This window comes from Physeter macrocephalus, chromosome 3, assembly GCF_002837175.3.
Source record: "Physeter macrocephalus isolate SW-GA chromosome 3, ASM283717v5, whole genome shotgun sequence".
Taxonomy (NCBI): Eukaryota; Metazoa; Chordata; class Mammalia; order Artiodactyla; family Physeteridae; genus Physeter; species Physeter macrocephalus.
This window is the reverse complement of record NC_041216.1, coordinates 19,971,680-19,991,029: the sequence shown is the minus strand read 5'-3', so window position 1 is coordinate 19,991,029 and position 19,350 is coordinate 19,971,680. Positions and strand designations below refer to the sequence as shown.

Genomic DNA, 19,350 nt, shown 5'->3' with positions numbered 1-19,350 from the left:
GAGCACTCGTGCTGTTCAAAGAACCCTGGTCAGGATTTGGAAGGCCTGGGTGCCAGTCCAGGCACTGCCACTGGCTGACGGTGTGACTGTAGGCAAATCTCTCCCTCTCTCTGACCTCAGTTTGCTTACCTGTAAAATGGAAGGTCTAGACTGACCCTCTCCAATAGAACTATATCTATATTTAATTGTAAGTTTTCTAAAGACCACATTAAGAAAAGGCTTGAAAAAGTTGAAATGAATTGGAATAATATATTTGTTAAATCCAATGCATCCCATGTATTATTTCAGTAAGTAACCAATATAAAAATATTCATGATATACTTAACACGCTTTAAAAAAATTGTCTTCCAGACTCAATGTGTATTTTACACTTACAGCGCATATGAACTTGAAGCCAGATTTCAAGTGCTTAAGAGCCACAGGGGTGGGTGGCTACTGTATTAGTGCAGGTCCAGAGCATTTCCGGTCTTCTCGCTGAATGCCCCAGAGGCAAAGACGATGATTTATTTTCCCAGACAGTAGCAAGGAGCCTCAAGGAAAGAATGTTAATAAATTCTGCTGATAAATGCACCTGACATGCACTTTCAAAACACTTTCAGGTACTTCTTAATTGAATTCTCACAGGTGCTCTATAATTCCACTTTGCAGATGAGGAAACTGAGGTACAGAGCAGCTAAATACCTTGCCCAAGGTCACACAGCTGGTAAATGGTACAGCTGGTCTTTAAACCCTGCGTAGTGTGATTTAGGGCCCATACTCTTAACCATTGTCCTCCACTATCTCTCTTATAAAAGTGAGACAAATAATATTAATTAAAATTGCTAAGCTGTATTGCAGGCTCACTATGTGCTAGGTATCTTGTAAGCGTCATCTCATTTATTCCTCAAAGCAACCCCATGAGGAAGGTTCTAGGTGTCTAATTCCTGTTTGCTCAATGAAAGTAAGAAAGAAGGAATGAGGGATTTTAAAGGTGCCCCCTGACTAGCCCCGAGCCTCTAGTACAAGGGTCCCCAACCCCCAGGCCGTGGACTGGTACCGGTCTGCGGCCTGTTAAGACCTGGGCCGCACAGCAGGAGGTGAGAGGTGAGCGAGGGCGCGAAGCTTCCTCGGCCGCTCCCCATCGCTCCCCATCGCTCGCGTTACCGCTTGAACCATCCCCCCACCCCGTCCGAGCGAAAACTGGCTTCCGCAAAACCGGTCCCTGCTGCCAAAATGGTTGGGGACCGCTGCCTAGGATTCTTGGAGGGTATACTTATCCCTACCCATAAGCCACCATGAGCAGCGACAGAGAATTATTCTGAGCTCTAATTGGCATGGTCCCTTGATCTTTGGGGCATCCGAGTTAAGTAGAGCCACCCACGGGAAGAGTTCCTCCAAGGATCTGGATTAAAGGTATCCATGAGAGTTGAGATGTGTCAGGTAAATGAACATTGCCAGCAGCTAAAATGTGCACTTAGGGCTAAAGGTGCTAATAGGTACGAACTTCCTTCTTCTTTCCAAAGATATGTCGGTGTTCCAGCTTAGTGTCGGTGTTTGAGCCCTGGAGCCAGGGCGCTGGGGTTCAAATCCAAACTCTGTGAACCCCAGGAAGTCACTTCACCTCTTAACTTTCCCCATCTGTAAAATGGGAATAAACAAACCCACGTAGACGCATGGTGAGCATTAAATGAACTAACACATGTTGAGGGCTTAGAACAGCTCCTGGCTCCTAACTGTGGGTCATTGTTGGTTCTTGCCGTGGGATCCAGGCTTTCAGTGAGTTCTAGAAGACTTAGATTGCAGATTGTGACTTGTGGATAATTGAAGTGTTCCGGTGTATTTTTCCTCTCGCGGAATTCCTTACCCCACTTCCCATCGGTTTCCTACCATCTCACACTTAATTACAGTTCTCCATCTACTGTTCTCCCATTGTTTCCCGTTTGTTCTGCTTCCCTTGTGACAGCACATGGTGGCTGCCTGAGTGAATGAATGGTTCATACCTGGCTTCGTTTCACTAGACCTTAAAATAGAGTTGCCAGGCGTCTGTCACCCCCGCCAGACTGTGAGCTTCTCGACGCGCTGTATCCGTTTCATCACTGGGCGCCTGTGGTGAGCACCTGGCACCATGCCCGCACCTAGTAGGTGTCAGGAAATGTTTGTCGGATTTAATTAAACTTAACTGGAGTGAAAACCCCTTGCAGGAAGGAGAGGCCCACCCGTCTTCATTTTCTCTGCGTCCCCCACTGCACTTGACCTAAGGCTACAAGAAGCTAGAACTGACAGCCTTTCCTAAGCAAAGTTGTAAGGTTCTGGCTCCTGTCCTGCTGATGACGAGGCAGTTGGGGAAATAATGTCAAGAATCATAAGACTAGTGAATTCCTAGCACATGCTAAGCCCTTTCATATCGATTAGCTGGTTCATCCTTCAGATGTGTCCGCCAAGGATTTATCCCACTTAGCAAATCGGGAAACTGAGGCTCACAGTTTTGGTAACTTGCCCAAGGACATGGAGGTGGTGGTGACCTCGCTGGGACTTGGACCCAGGAGTGCCCGACGGCTCCACGTTTGACCTCTCGATAACCCACGGTGCCTGGGAACACCGGCTTTGGCAAACCAACCAGTTAGTGGGTCGTGAGGAGAGCAGAAAGGGGGGCTGGTGGCAAGCGGGGCCAATCAAAATAAGCCAACTGTTGGCGGGGGGGGAAAGAAAGAGGGGAGACTCTTGGCTCTAACTATCTCTCAAAGTCGTCTGCCTCTTCCGCTCTGCCCTCACCACGGTCTAAGCGACCCATCTCTCTGGCTTAAACAGCGCTGTGTTTCCAGTCTCTTCAAAATGCAACTCAGGGTGGATAGCTAGTGGGAAGCAGCCGCACGGCACAGGGAGATCAGCTCGGTGCTCTGTGACCACCTAGAGGGCTGGGATAGGGAGGGTGGGAGGGAGACGCAAGAGGGAGGAGATATGGGGATATATGTACAGCTGATTCACTTTGTTGTAAAGCAGAAACTAACACACCATTGTAAAGCAATTCGACTCCAATAAAGACGTTGAAAAAAAGAAAAATGCAGCTCAGATCACGTCCCTGCTCTTGCTTGAAGCCTCCTTCCTCCTGCTCTCAGGACAAAGAAGTAAAACTCACAACCAGCGGTGGGCTGGCAAACCTGCTCTCTGGGGGCCTGGGGTGGGGACAGGGGAAGGGAACAAACAAGAAAGCCCTGATCTGCAGTGGTGGCTGATTTCCATGGCGGAAAGGTGCCCACCGTGGCCTGTTCCGATCTAGCAGCAGTTTAAGATCCGGTTCACGAAATTCCCAGTAATGTCACGATGGGCTCTCAGGAGCTGGTAGGAAGCAGCCCCAGCACACCACTGCAAGCGGCGACCCACCAGCGGTGCCCTGCACGTCTCCCCAGCCCCAGCAGGCACCACATCCCCCCTCCTTGCCCTCCCACTGCACAGCCTGCCTTCCATGCCCCTGCCCTGAGCCCACTGTCACGAGGCCTTTGCACATGCTGTTCCCTCCACCTGCCACACCTGTCCTCTGCCTCCTCTTGCGTCCTCTGGCACAGCACAGCGTCGCTTCCTCGGGCTTGAGTGGGTCCCTTTACATCCTGTTATACCTCCTGGTAGCTGATGCACTTAGCACAGCTGACCGTGTGATTACTTGATTCCTGGCTGTCTTCCCCACCAGGCTGTAAGCCCCGTGAGGCAGGGCCTTGTCTGTATGCCCAGCAGGGACATCCTTCTCACTGTCGTTGCTGCCAGTGGCACCCCCTGGAATTGTGCCATATACGTCCCCCACCCCAATGCCCGGTGTGGGACCTGGCCCATCCTAGGTAATCAGTGAACTCTTCCCGAACCTTCCAGTTAAGCGTTGGTCTTCCTGTGCTTCTCTTTTGGGTAGCTCCTCCCACCTCCATTGAGGTGGTGGCCGCTGACACACCAGCCCCCTTCAGCCGCTACCAAGCCCAGAACTTCACGCTGGTCTGCATCGTGTCGGGAGGGAAACCAGCGCCCACGGTGAGTACCCCTGGAGGCGTCCCTCCTCGTCCCTGCCGGGCCCCCCTCCTTTGTGGCTCGTCCAGCCGCCCCGTCACCATGGTGCCCACTCTGCAGAATGAAGGATAGAGGCCACAGCTTGCATAAATGAACTCTGCCCCCTCTGCCTTGGTTTGACCCTGTCCACCCATCTGACCTACCCAGGCGTCCATATGCCTCTCTTGCCCCCAGCCGCCTGGTACTGAGAGCCCCCGCTTCTCCTGGACCGTGAAATCCTTGAACTGCACGGCGAGGGTGGTCTGCAGGGCAGCCCAGCCTCAAGCACACCCCTACCCCAGTTATTGAACAGGATGGAGACAGATGAGGCCCAGAGAAGGCAAGGGATGTAGAGAGAGTCAGCCACTGTGTTCTTGACAGAGCTGGGACTCAAGGTCATGTCCTCCAGCTCCACGTGCACTGGGGAGGGTAGGAAGGAGGGAGGAAAAGGTGGAGGAGGGAAGCCGGGGAAGAGGGGAAGATCCCTGTTTGGGCCAACTCCTTATTAGACCCACCCTAACCGCTTTGAGGTCTGTCAGTGCAGCTCACGAGTCATTGTCATGGCCGCTCTAAGGGGCGGGGGTAGGATGGGAGAGCGTGTGGAGAGCTGTGTTCTAGCCCCTAATGTCACATGCACCAAATGACCCTGGGCAGGAAGACCTCCCCTCTGCTTCTCAGGTTCTTTGAGGAGGTTTAGGGCGTGGGCAACGTTATAGTTTTTCAGCATTTTTAGAAGCAGCAGGACCTGTCTGGTCTGATTCGAATACACGGAAGCCCCATGTTGAAAACATTTAAAAGTGAAGGAAGGGCAAGTTGCCCTCATGGGTCCCTGAGGCACCTCTGTGGAACCCTTAGAGTTCCCTGAACCGTATTGAGAACCTATGGGCTACATGGTCCCAAGGCCAATTTTGACCTTATATGATACTCTGAGTCTTGACCTTGTGAGTTTCACACATCACTAGGGGTGGGGCTGGAGCCTTGGGCAGGGCGGATTAGAGTTCAAGGTGGGGAGGCAGGGGCTCTCCTCCTTCCAGACCCTTGACTGTCTCACAGGCAGGGTCCAGTGGGGTGACCTTGGGACCGGGCCAGCCCCACCGCAGGACCAGCTGTCCAGGACAGGGCAGGAGTGGAGAGAACCAAGACAGGGCAGCAAGCAGGTGCTCAGAGGCACGGGGGGCTGTAGGCAGGGGTGCAGAGATGAGCCTTTGATGAGGCCCATCTCCCTCCACCTGAACCTTACAGTCCTGAGGACACAGACCAAAAAGCAGCTTCAAAGCCAGCAATTGGTGAGAGAAGAGCATGGTCCCACGATTTCCCTTTGGAGCCCATAAAGAGGTCTGCCCTCTCGAAAATGAGACAAGCTGGTCTTTTTCCCCAAAGAAAAACTCCTTTTCTGCAGGGCACAAAGAAAGTCTCCTCACCGCCCTGGGGCTGCAGGAAGACACCCTCCTCCCCCAGATGGCCAGCTCCTGCCATTGAAGACATAGTTGTACAATAGTCAAACATATATATGTAAAAAAAAAAAAAAAAAAAAAAAAAAAAATATATATATATATATATATATATATATATATATACGTATATCTGAAAGGTCCTCATCTCCCCACACGCCAGGCACCTTACGTTTGCCTGGGATATCAAAACTTGAAAGAATTCTTTGACATAAATTACAAACCTGCTTTTGAAGCACTTTTCAAAAAAAAAAAAAAAAAAGAAAGAAAAACCCCAAAGCAGGCTATGATGTGCATAAGAGATTCTTCGTTGGAGCTATAAATTCTGACAGATTCTGCGCACCCCACGTTTCATTCACCTCCCCCGACCCCATCCTCCCCCTCGTCCTCCGGCTCCCTTTCCCCACTGGCACCAGCGTCCCCAGAGCTGCTTCCTGGCCTCCTCTCTCCCTGTCTCCCATCGATTGATTTAAAAAAATACACCCAATCCCCACAGGCCCCTGGCATATGTACCAAAATAAAAAGACAGCAAATTAAATGAAATGCCGCCTCTCAAAACTCAAATTCCCTGTTGGCGGGGGAAGTAAGAAGATGCGGCCTTTCGCCTCATTACGCACCTAGCGCCTTCCCACACGCACACCTGTTTCCTGTCTTCCTCTCCAAAACCTCCAAGATATGCACACACACACACACACACACACACAGATCCTTTCCTCCTCCTTCTGACATCTCACTTAATCTCTGGTGCTCCTCCACCTTCGCTCTCACCCACCTGCTCTCCCCAGGTGGGCACGGACCAACCCCTTGGAGCCCAGGGGGGCTGCCAGGGCCGTGTCCAGGGTGCTTTTTTCCACGCACTGTTTCTAAGCATCCGACAGCCTCATGAAGTAAGTGTTCTCATTCCCTTCATGAAGTAGGTGTTCTCAGTAAGGAAACTGAGGCTCAAAGAGGCTCACCAGCTCAGCCTCTGCCACCAGAGCCTGCGTGTCCCCACTGAACCAAGCTGACTCAGAGCGCTTGGGGCGCTGGAGGGAGAGGGACAGAGAGTGGTCCATCTGGAAGGCTACTAGGAGGAGGAGGCTCCTGAAGGATTGGACTCCTGTGGCCAGTTCCTCTGAGAGCCCACTGGGAGGTCCATGTCATTGGGGCAAAATCTTTTCCCACACCCTCCTTGCAATTTCAGGTTTATTTCAAACGAGACGGGGAACCCATCGACGCAGTGCCCCTGTCAGAGCCGCCGGCTGCTAGCTCTGGCCCCCTCCAGGACAGCAGGCCCTTCCGCGGCCTCCTGCACCGTGACCTGGACGACACCAAGATGCAGAGGTCACTGTCCCTGTTGGGCGCTGAGAGCCGGGGCGGGCCCTCCTACACAGAGCGCCCCTCCCGCAGCCTGACCCCGGATCCCAGCATCCTCCTCCAGCCAACCACCGAGAACATCCCCGAGACGGTGGTGAGCCGCGAGTTCCCCCGCTGGGTCCACAGTTCCGAGCCTGTCTACTTCCTGAGCCACAGCCGTACGCCGGGCAGCGACGGCACCGTGGAGGTGCGCGCCTTGCTCACCTGGGCGCTCAACCCGCAGATCGACAACGAAGCCCTCTTCAGCTGTGAGGTCAAGCACCCGGCACTGTCGATGCCCATGCAGGCAGAGGTCACGCTGGGTGAGGCTCCATGGAAGCCACTCCGCAGGGCCCCTGCAGAGCCGCGCGGTGGGGGGAGCCTCGGAAGAGGGCGGGCTGCCGGCCACCACGGAGATGGGAAGGAGTTGGAGCAAGCCGGGGTCGGGGTTAGGCACGGAGGTCAGAGTCAGGCTATTTGGGAGGTTTGCTGAGCTGTGCTGGGGGACGTGGAGGGAAATTACAGGGAGGTCTGGGGAGTTTGGTCCAGCAGGATCAAGGATCTGGAAGTCACGGAAGTTTTGCTAGATCAACGTTAGAAACATGGGAGGTTTTCAAGATTGAAGATGGAACGGGACAGTCCCAGGGAAGTTTGCTGGGTGAGTGAAGAAGACACAGGACTTGGGGCTCATAAGGGAGAGTTGCTGAGTCAGGTCAGGAAACGTCCAGGGAAGGATGGGAACATAGGAGGTGGCAAAGGGGTTTTCTCGATTGAAATAAGAGACCCGTGAGTGCAGGGACAGTTACTGGGTAAGGATCCTAAGGGTGGCAGGTGGGAGGCTTGTCGGATTAGGGTCAGGAATACTGAAGGTAGCTTTGCCAGCTTGGGGTAGGGAGCGTATAGGACGCGGGAGGATGCTGCTCCTGCTTACGCTTTTAAGTACCATGGAAACCCTGTCATCTGCAGGGATGTGGGACGTGGGCACAACCAGGAAACTGGACACCCAGGGATGGCTCAGCCCGAGAACCCAATCCCAAGGCAGGGAGACGGGACATGTGGAATCTTCTCTACTAGAAATATGAGGCTCTCAGAGCCAGGATTTGTATTGACTGGGGTGGGGTGGGGCAGGGCAGGGAGATGGGCACACTGACCCAGTACTGGCCCTCTTCGCCCACGACCCTCTGGACCTTGGTCTTCAGTACCCAGCAGCTCAACCCCGAGCCCAAGATGCCGGGGCTTGTCCCCTGCATCTTCTGCAGTGGTGAAGAGCTTCATGGACGCATCCACAGCCCTTAACTGAGGCCCCTCATGACCGAGGACAGAGAGCAATGACTGACGAGGGCTGAGACCCCAGCCTGTGCCTGGGGGTCCAAAGGCCGTCTCTGTTTTTAGCAAGTCCACCAGAAAACCCAGCACCAACTCTGCACCAAACACCAAGACAAGGATTTCATGTACATATAACACCTACTCTGTGCCAGGAACATATGCAAGGATTCTCTCATTCACTCCTCACAAGCAGTTTACCACGCAGTCCCATTTTACAGGTGAGCAAAACTGAGGCTCAGTTTGGTGGGGTCCCTTTCTGTGAGTCACCAACGTATAAGTAGCAGAGCTGGGATTTCCAGCCAGGTCTGTTGGTGCCTTCTCCAATTCCCCTATGCCAACCACTGAACTTACCAGACCCAGGACTGGGCACCCTTGCTGGCTATGGGGTTAGTTGTCTGAAGTCTGATTACAATGGCCCTTTGATTCCCACAGGCCACCTGCCCACACAGAAAATAATAATAAGGGCTGACATTTACCGAACACCTACTCTATACCATGGACCGTTGCTTTTCTCATATGAACACAATTAGTAACCCAGTTACCCAGTTGGTAATCCGCATGGTCACTCAGTGAGGTCAGCATTATTAGTATCCCATATCACAGACGAGGCAACTGAGGCGCAGGGAGGTTAAGTAAGTTGCCCACGGTGAGTGGGGGAGGGTTCAAAGGCAGGCAGTGTGGCCCCAGTGTCTTGCCCTTAGCCTCCACTCCCTGTGCTGCCTCAGGGCATCTGTTGTCATGGTGCCTGCCCCCTGAGTACCATTCGCTCATCATGCCATAGAAACTTCACAAGCACCCCTTACGGCCAGGCCCTGTGCCAGGAGCTGGGATGGTCCCCCGGCAGAGCCTGCCCAGACCCTTCTCTCAGCCTTCCCACCTTGCCAGAACTCCCGCCCCCAGTTTCTCTGGACCCTCCATCCTTCCCAGAGTTCCTTCTTGCATTTTAACCTCCCTGTCCCCAAGATACAGTCTGCTGGGAGGCAGAGCAGCCTCGACCCTTCAACGGGATGCCTTGCCCATGAAAGCCGCCCAAAGCCTCTCTTGCCCAAGGCTCGACTTCCCATGGGAGGGCTCCCTGTCCCACCCCCACAGAGAATGAGAAAGACGAGACCAGACAAGGACTTCCGAGCAGCTGGAAAGGTGAGCTTGCAGTTCACATCTCCCAGTGATGGACGAGGTGCTGCCACTGGCTTGTTCCACCCCCTTCCCACCCCCTATCCCAAGCCATAGTAAAGCACTTGCCTGCCCTGTCCCAGATTCCAGATGGTTCCCTTGACCGGAGCCACCTTGGTGTGCACCCCCAACCTCCATCATCAGAGCAAGAGAAAGGTGCACTCACAGGCAGTGGGCATGACAGATATGTGTGTGCCCACGGGGAACTGGGGGACACAGCAGGGCCACCCAGGCGAACCCTTGGAGTCACCCACTTTCCCCCTCCTTTCTCCTAGCCAACAGCCAAGCCATCCTTAAGCCCTGGCAGCTCAACCTCAGAATATATCCCACACCTACCCTGTCTCATGGTTTCCTCTCCGACCACCCAATCTAAGCACCAGCAGTTCCCACCGGATTATTACAGTAGCCCCAAAACTGGCCTTCCTGCTTCCGCTTATGTGCATTTCTGTTCTCCACTCTGAGTGATCTAAAATATAAATCCACATACACACCCACTCAAAACTCTCCAATGGTAGACAGATTGATAGAACAAAAAAAGAGCCCAGAAATAGATCCACATATAGTCAGTTGATTTTTGATAAAGGTCCCTAGGCTTTTCGATAGGAAAAGAGAATGCTTCTTAGTACATGGCCCCGGAACTACTGGATACACTTAAGGAGGAAATGAACCTGACCTCTACCACACACACACACACACACACACACACACACACTTCCTGAGCCTCAGAGTCCTCCTTATGTGACAGATGGATGTCCACCATCACGCCAGGCTGATCCCCCTGCAGACTTCATGCTGGTCCCTTACTACTTTCCTCCCTGCACGTGCTCACACGGGCACATGACACATGCCCAAGCATACAGGCTCACAGAGGCACATGTACACACACACACACACACACACACACACACACACACACACACAAGAATTAACCTGAGATGAATCACAGACCTCAATGTAAAACCCAGCATCATAAAACTTCTAGAGCAAAACACAGGAATATATCTTTGTGACATTGAGGTAGGCAAGGATTTCTTAAAGAGTCACCAAAGGCACTAAATGCAAATTTGAAAATTGGTGAATTGGACTTAATCAAAATCCAAATCTTCTGCTCCTAAGAAGATACTTTTAAGAAAGTGAAACGTGGTGAAATGGAAAAGCAAACTACAAACTGAGAGAAAATACTCTCAGTACAGATATATGATGAGGGATTTGAATCCAGAATATATAAGGAACTACTACAGATCAATAATGATAACTCAAATTTTAAAGAGAGGATATACAAATGGCTAATCCGCATATAAAAAGATATATAACATCATTAGGGAAATAAAGACTAAAACCTCAGTGAGATACCATTTCACAACCACTAAAATGCCTAACATGGGAAAGACGGACAACACCACATGTCGGCAAGGTCGTAGAACAATAAGAACCCTCATACAGGGCTGGGAGTATAAAACAGTACTACTGCTTTGGAAAACTAGCAGTTTCTTACAAAGATAAAAATACCCCTCCCTACTCTATGACCCAGCAATTTCACTCCTAAGTTTCTACCCAAGAGAAATGAAAACATACGTCCGCAAAGACCTGAATGTTCACGGCAGCTTTACACATAACAACAACAACAACTGTAAAAAACCCAAATGTCCGTAACTAGGAAAATGGATGAACAAATCTGTGATATATTCATATAATGAACCACTTCTCATCAATACAGTTGAATGAACTCCTAATACACCAACAACATGGACAAAGCTCAGAAACATTGTGCTGAGCGAGGGCAGTCAGGCAGAAGAGTACAAACTGCACGATTCCATTTATATGAACTCCTAGAACATGAAACAAACCTCTGAGGATAGAAAGTAGAACAGTGTTTACCTATGGAGGGTGGAAATTGACTGGAAGGAGGCATCAGGGGACCTTTGGAGGGATGGGAATGTTCTCGAATTTGGTTGGGACAGTGGTTACATAGATGCTCACATCTATAAAGATTTGTCAAATTGTGTTCTTAAGAACAGTGCATTTCCCTTATGTGAGTTTCCTCACAATTTAAAAATATATGAAAGTCAGAACAAAACAAAATAATCCTCTAGACTGCCGTCACATCTAAAATTACATCTCCACGGTGCTCATCTTTCACACTTGTCTCTGCTCCAGCCACAGGGTTCTCCTTACTCTTCCTTGAATATGCCCAGCTCAGACCCACCTCTGTGACTTTGCACTGTCCTTCCTTTCCGCCTCGATTAATCTTACCCCAGGCATTCTCAATCCGTCCTTCATCAGATCTCTGCTCAAATCTTCTACTCAGAGGCTCCTTCCTTGAACACCCTATTTCAGCCTCCTCCTCCTGGTCCCATCAATTCCTTACTTTGCTTTGCTCTCTGGCATTGCGTTTATCTCCACATGCAAGTATATGATATATTTTCTTATTGCCTGGATCTTCCACTAGAATGTAAGTTGCACGGGGGCAGGGTCTTTACCTGCCTTGTTCACATGGCACAGGGCTCAGCACCATCTGTAACATATGACTTAATAAACATTTCCCTAATAATCAATTAGTTAATACTTTTCTGGGTTGTTGTGAAGATTAAACAAGGCGTGCATACAAAGTGCTTGGCATAGTGACAGAGTAAGTACTCAGTAAATATAAGCTACTGTTGTTATTCATTATTGTATCCCCAACATTGCCCTGCATAGTGATCGACACAGATTAGGCATAAAGAACTAGATGGTTAGAGTAGAATGGGTGAATGGGTGCGTGAGTGGATTAGTAGGTTTATGGGTAGGTATATGGATGGATAAATGGATGGATGGATGTTATGGTGAAGAGATGAATAACATGATGGAGTGATGGATGGATGGATAGAATGAATGCTCGGTTGGATGAACGAATGGATGCATGGATGGATGCATGCATGGATGCATGGATAGATGCATGGATGGATGAATGGATGAATAAGTGGATGAGTGGGTGAGTGGTTGCCTTAGTGAACACCTAGAATTCCTGTGGTGGGGCGCCTAGAGGAGCTTTCCGTGAGATTTCACAAGGCTCTCCTTGCAGCAAAATGCTAAGGAGAGTAAAGAGAGCAGTTATATAATCAGGATGTTTCGTACGCCCCTGAACAGATGCACACCTCTTCACATTTCCATCTCATGTCTCTCCCCCATTGTCGTTTTCAGAGCAGCTCCTCAAAGGGTAGGATAGCAGTCTATTCTCCCCATTTACAGGTGAGAAAATTGAGGCCCAACAAGTTGAATTGACTCATCCAAGTCACGTAACTGGAGAGTGGAAGACAGGCCTCAATCCTGGGTCTCCTGGCTCCCACTCTTTCCTTATGTCCAGGGGTTGAGGGGAGGGAAGTCCCAGGGGCTGAGACCCTTCCTTCAGGTACCTTCAGCGACGTGTTCTAGGGGCGGGAGAGGGGGGCCAGGACTTGGCCGCCAGGAGCCGCCAATGGGTGTCAGCATGTGGTGGAAGCGTGCGGGTGATAGCAGCTGGCCTGGCTTCCGGAAGCATCTCGATGCAGCAGTGAGGGCAGGGGTCAGAGGGGCCACCTGCCACCAAGGCTCTTGCCAGTCGGCAGCTGCCAGGATCGAGCTTGGAAGAGTGAGGGCAAAGCAGACCCCTTGCCTACCCACCCTCTGCCTCACGGGGTCAGCTCCACACAGGAGCCTCTGGACCTGGCAGCCCAGGGCAGCAGGGGAGGGGTCTGGCTGCCCACGGGGAACAAGGCATCCAGCTTTCCCCCTCCTCCACCCCTGGGTTCCAAGCTTCGCTCTAAAGACCTACGTAACTTCAGGTCCCGGCCCTGCCACTTCTTTGCTGTGTGACCTCGGGCAAACCACTGCCCTCCTGGGAGCCCGTTTTACGGCCTGCAAAATGGGTTTCACGGCAACCTGCCTCATAAGCACCAAGATGGGTGAGACAGTCCTAGAATGAGGTCTAGCCCATGTCAGGCACCTGATAAGTGTGAGTTCCCTTCCCCTTGGGGCCAGGAGGCCCAGGTGCGGCCTGAAGGGGGTGGGCGGGGCCTTTAGAAACCGAGGCAGTTAGGAATCTGACCTAGGAGAGGAAGTTGTCTGCCCCGGCCCTCCCGCTCACGCTTCTCCGGGACAGGGATGCCCTTCGACGCCCCCTGCTGGCTGCCGCAGGACAGTGCCATCCCAGCAGGACAAGAAAAGGAGACAGAATGACGCAGGGCCAGACCGCCCTATGCAGCGCTTCTCACCTGCAAAGGGACCTTGACAGCACTTGAATGTTCATTAAAAAGACGAGAAAGTTACTTGACTTCCCCAAGCCTTCATTGCCTTATGGGGACAATCTCAAGAGGTTGGAAGTGTAAATGACGTCGTGCATAAAGCGCGTCACAGAGCGCAAGGCACTTAGGATGCTCTGGACAAACGTTAGCCCTTAAACCCACCATCTCCCGATATTCCTAACAACCCAGTGTGGTGGGTGGGCGAGGGTTGCCTTGGCTGTTCCCACCCTGTGTTTGGGGAAAGCCAGGGGAAGTGACTGGTCCAGGGGCACATAGACTAGACTCCTTTCTTACGTGGGTGGACGCAGCAGCGGAAGCTGCCCGCACCTTCCCTGCCATTCCCGCCCCTCTCACAGGCCCGGCTTTTCCTGCTGATGCCTCCCTCCGCCCCACACGGCCCTTCAGGTGTCTTGCTCGTGGTTTAATTAATAGTCCTTTGGTTTCATGAATGAAATTGGTTGGCAGTGACTAGGAAATCACCCACATCTGCCAGCTGCTCTGAGCGCTCTGAGTGGGAAGGAGAGGCTCGGGTAGCAGGTGGGGCAGATGAGGAGAACCCAGGCCCAGCCCCAGGGCCTGGGGACAAAGCTTTTCTCCTGCTGCCACCCCTGGAAGATGTCCAAGGAGAGTGGCACAGAGCATGGCACTCTGATCAAAACCCTATCGCTTTCTCCTGGCCCAGGAAGCTCTATGCGGTCTGGCCCAGTCCTCACCCCCATCACCCCTGACCTTCCACCTCAGCGCCATGCCCTGGCTGTTCCCTCCACCTGGAACCCTTTTCAGGAGCTTCGTCTCAGCCGAAATGTCAGCTCGTTGGAAGAGACACTCAGACCATCACTCCCCACTTGTCCAATTCTCCACACAATGCCATGGCTCTCCAGTAGTTTCTTATTCACGTACTTATTTGTGTATCAAATGTCTCCCCAACTAAAGTGTAAGCTCTGTGTCAGCAGGCATGTGTCTCCATCACCACTGCGTCCCCAGCCCTGCCCCAAAGCCTGCCACACAGTTGGCTCAATAATTACTCGTTAAATGAATGAATGAGTGATGAATGGATCTGGCAGAAAGAAGGCTGGCGCGAAAGTCATGGGACAGGAGAAACTGGCTCTGTGGGTGACCTTGGATAAGCTTCTTCGTTGCCCCTGGGCCTCAGTTTCCCAATCTGAAGCCTGAGACGGTGGACTCAGTGATCCCAGTGGCTCTTCCATCCATGATATACTCTGGTTCATAGGAGGGGAGCACCCTTGGGCATCTTGTCTCCCAAGTTCAGAGAAGTTAAGGGGCTTGAAAGAAGTGATACAAGCAGGTGAGGAAGAGAGGCAGGGAGGACACAGGCCAGGCCCAAGGAGGGAGACGGTTCTCCCCACATTTTGTCACCTTCCACTCACCTCCAACCCAGAGATTCCAGAAAAACCCCACTGGGCATATTAACCCGGTAGAAGGCTCTCTGGAGCAGGAGTGATGAGACCAGAAATTTCATCCCAGTTCTTCTTCACTGTGTGAACTTTGGCAAGTTACTTCCCCTCTCTGAGCCTCAGTTAACTCAGCTATACAATGGGGATGATACTGGCAGGACCGCACCTCACAAGGGTTTAATGCAGGTAGGAGGGTGGGTGTTTTGAGCAGTACTGGGTGCTGGAACGGGTTTCTCCCTGTTAGCAGCTGAGTCGTCTCCCAGGTGGCACCTCCCTTGGGTGTCCCTGACTCCACTGTCCCCTGGGCTTCTCCGATCTGACCCCTTGTTACACCGGTTTGTGCTTGTCTTTTGACCCCACCGAGAGTGAACCCCACAAGGACAGGGATTGTGCTCTGTACACCATTACATCCCCAGGTCCCAGCCAGGGCTCGGGAAACGTGTATGAATGAAGGCAGGCATCAGTGAATGATCTGGATGGGAACTCTCTCTTCCGTTCCCCCAGCACCTCTTTTCTTTGCTCAGTCTCCTCTCCCTGCACACACACACCTCTCTGACCTGGCCTTCCTCTCCCTACAGCTGCCCCCAAAGGACCCAAAATCATGATGGCGCCCAGCAGAGCCCGGGTCGGGGACACGGTGAGGATCCTGGTCCATGGATTTCAGGTCAGCCTCTCTCCGAGCATCTGCAAGGGTGGCGGGAGGCCTTCAGGCACCAACGGGGCACCAGCATCCCTGGCAGCATATGCTCTGAGGCCCTGCCCTTGCCCTCCAGCACAGCCAGCTGGTCTCAGTCTCCTAACCTGTGTAACGGCAGAATTGGCTTCCACGAGGAATGACATGGGGTGCACGCATGGATTCGCTCGCCCACCTACAACTTAGAGCAGACATGGCTCATGGATCTTGACTTTCCTTCCAGCCCTAGAGTCCTTTCCTTCCTGGGGTCTGGGCAGCCAGTCCCAACCCATCAGATGCAAATGTGTTACCCACCCTGGCCAGGCCATGCCTCTGGCCCCTTCCTGCTCTGGCGGAATGGTTCCTCCTGTGACCCGACTCTCTCCTGCTCTGGCCAACAGAATGAAGTCTTCCCAGAGCCCATGTTCACATGGACGCGGGTCGGGAGCCGCCTCCTGGATGGCAGCGCTGAGTTCGACGGGAAGGAGCTGGTGCTGGAGCGGGTTCCCGCTGAGCTCAACGGCTCCATGTACCGCTGCACGGCCCAGAACCCTCTGGGCTCCACCGACACACACACCCGGCTCATCGTGTTTGGTACGCTGCGCCCAACTAGCAGATCGGGAGGGCTACCCGGGGAGACCCCTGCTTGGAGCTTTCCCAAGGAGGAGGGAGCAGTTGGGGCCCAAGTCCCGTAAATTTGCCCTGAGAGGGTGCCCCACAGGGAAGCACTACAGTTCAGTGGTTAAAACCATAACAGCTTTGGAGCTAGAGAACCCTGGGTTCACATCCCAGATCCACCACTTAGCAGCTGGGCAATGCTGGGCAAACTGTTTCCCCTCCCTCAGTTTTTCCATCTCTAGAATGGGGCTGATACCGCCCAGCCCGCAGAGGCTGTGTGTCTGCCCTGAGAGGGTGCACATGACACCACACAGCGGGTGCTGGATGAGGGGCCTCCTTTGCCAAGTTCCAAATGCCATCCACGCTCTAGTTCTCTTTCTGGTCTTCCCGACAGATAACCCAAATATCCCAAAAGGAACGGAGGACTCCAATGGTAAGTCTCCACTCTCAGAGCTTCTAGCTTAAAAGCTCTGGTCCCCCAAACGGCCCCTTTGTATGACCTTGCCCCTCCCTCATGCCGTAGGCACATAATTGACCTCTAGTTGGGCAGAGTCTGGGTCAAAGGTCAGGAGTGGGCACTAAAGCAATTAAGCATCCCTAAGCAGCTGGCAGGGATTTCTAGGGACCAAGTCTCTCTCAGAGAGCTCGGCTGCCGTGGTCCCAAGAAGTTGTGTCTAGCGTTGACCGTGGGGTTGTGATCCGGGGCCCTTGACCACTTCATAGGATGGTGGGGCCCTTTATACTGCCCTCCCTCAGCTGCCCCCGAGCTGGGCACCACCCCATGGGACACAGACACTCCCCCCAGGCCTGCCAGCCCTCCCTTTCCCACAGTGAGCCAATCTCACAGTTCATGATGGAGGCCCCCCACTCCTAGTCCCCACCGCAGTGTCCTGATGGCCACCAGGGAGCCTGACCTCCACCCAGCAGGCCTGGGGCAGGGAAGAGATCACGTACAATCAGGTGGGACAGATAGCAGAGCTAGGGTTTGAACCCAGCCCATCCTAACACTGAAGTCCAGACTCTTGGCCGGGGCCCTTCAAAGCTCTGCGGTCCCCAGGCTCCACACACACCCGTGCCCCCCAGAAAGCAAAGCGGGTGGGTCCCAGGCCCTGACGCTGCTCCCTGCACAGGTTCCACGTCTGGCCCTGCTGGCATCCGGCTCACCTTGGTGCTTGCCCTGACAGTGGTCCTGGAGCTGACGTGAAGGCTCAGCCCTGCTCCCTCCGTTCCATCTGGCACTGACATCTCTGCAATTGGTTTTCATTTCTTTTCTAAACTATTTCCAGTCTTGTTCTTAGTCTCTTTCTGTCCATGTCTTGGCTTCTTTGGTCAGTTTAATTAAAACAGAACATTTTTCCCCACCTCGGTCTGTGGCTCTGTATTCTTCCTGTTCTATAGCAGCAACTGGGCACCTCCGGACATGCAGCCTTGGGACGGGCGCTTTTACATTTCCAGGATGGGGGCAGGGATGGGAAGGCCAGTGTCAGGGCTGACTCCCCCAGGAGCCCTGGTTGCTGATGAAAATGAAAGGGAGAGGGCTGTGGTTCTGAGTCATGAGAAGGTGGGTCGGGGGTCGAGGGGGGAGGGAGATCTGGAAAGAGCAGAGAGGGAAACGAGGATGGGGTTGGCTTGGAGAAGGGGGCAGGGAAAGGAAAGAGAGAGGGAACAGGGACAGCCATCCGAGGAGAGCTGTCTGGGGTGCTGGAGGTCAGGCTCACACTGGGATCAGACGTCCTGGAGAGACAGGAGTCTCCTTGGGGCATTTGGAGATGAGGGATGGACGGGACAGAGAAGGGGGTCCTTGGAGGAAGGGATTCTGGAAGAGAACTCTCCAATCCAACTGGGCTCCTGTGAAACTTTCGAAAGAGACCAAGATCCAGACTGAATGATATGAAGAGAAATGTTGAAAAAGTGGGGAGTGGATAGAAATGAGACAAGAGATAGAGGAGAGACAGAGACAGAGTCAGAGAGACAGACACAGAAGAAAGCAGAAAAAAGAGAGACACACACACGGAGACACAGAGAGACAGAGAGAAACAGAGAGAGAGTGTGATAAAGACAGAGAAACAGACAGAGGCAGAGAAATAGAGACAGAGAGAGACAGAGACAGAGAGGGAGCTAGAGAGACTAGCCCTGCAGCCCAGCCTGGAGCTGGGGAGTTTTCCAAAAAGCGCTTAAGCTGTTCTGTCAGGTATTATGCCCTTGGTTTCCTCTAGGGAAGACAGCCCTGAGTGATGGGTGGAAGGAAATAGATGTGCAAAATACATGCATTTTTTTCCAAATGGGCCCAATCATCAGCGACAGGCCTAAATGTCAGCACTCACAGCGGAGCCCTGGGCTGCCAGCTGCCAGCTGCATCTGACCTTGGGGCTGAGCTTCTCAGGAGGCTCACCTCCCCTCTGCTCCTTCCCCTCCCCCTCTCCTACTGCCCCAGGCAGCTGAGGTCCCCACCCCAGGCTCCCATTCCCTCCCACCTCTTCCTCCATGGATCCTGGAGATCCCAGGCAGGGCCACAGACAAGAAGCATTTTGGAGGAGCCCTTCCCTAAACCGGTACCCCACCCCCGCCTTCTCAAACTCCACCTCCCCCAGAGACCTTCCTTCTCTGGCCACAGGGACAGTCCTTCCCCAGTGACAGCCATAGTTTTGAAAGGCTTTGGGGTTGAAAGTGTTTGAGGGCTCAAGATTGCAGCTTTACCACATTCCTACTGTGGGATCTTGGGCAAGTGGCTTAACCCATCTGAACTCAGTTTTTCCAACTCTAAAATGGGGATAATTACACAACTTACAGGATGTGTGTAACAAATTAAATAGCAATGTTTCCATATGCAAGAATTTGCATAAATATCAACATTCCTATATTTAGGAATTTACCATATACCAGATCTTCTTACGTGTTAAGGGCTGTGCTAAGCACTTTGCATGTATCATCTAGTTTGATCTTCACAACAACCTTGCCGTATAGGAAGCATTAGATCCATTTTACAAGTAAGGAAATAGTCTCAGAGAGGTTATGTAACTTGCTGAAGGTCACACAGCAAATAAGTCCTGGAGAAGAGATCTGGATCTAAGCTTGATGCACTAGGTAAGTTT

The 19,350-nt window shown here is 52.5% G+C and overlaps 1 protein-coding gene across 1 annotated transcript in view; it reads left to right on the top strand.

Annotated features, from left to right (window-relative positions):
• IGSF21 (immunoglobin superfamily member 21) overlaps positions 1–17,462 on the top strand; it is a 248,486-nt gene extending 231,024 nt beyond the window's left edge. The window contains exons 5-10 of the mRNA XM_024125725.1: positions 3,878–3,993; positions 6,643–7,117; positions 15,546–15,631; positions 16,042–16,234; positions 16,653–16,691; positions 17,389–17,462. Coding sequence (XP_023981493.1) covers positions 3,878–3,993; positions 6,643–7,117; positions 15,546–15,631; positions 16,042–16,234; positions 16,653–16,691; positions 17,389–17,462 — 983 coding nt within the window. The remainder of the gene's footprint in view (positions 1–3,877; positions 3,994–6,642; positions 7,118–15,545; positions 15,632–16,041; positions 16,235–16,652; positions 16,692–17,388) is intronic.
• The last annotated feature ends 1,888 nt before the right edge of the window (positions 17,463–19,350 follow it).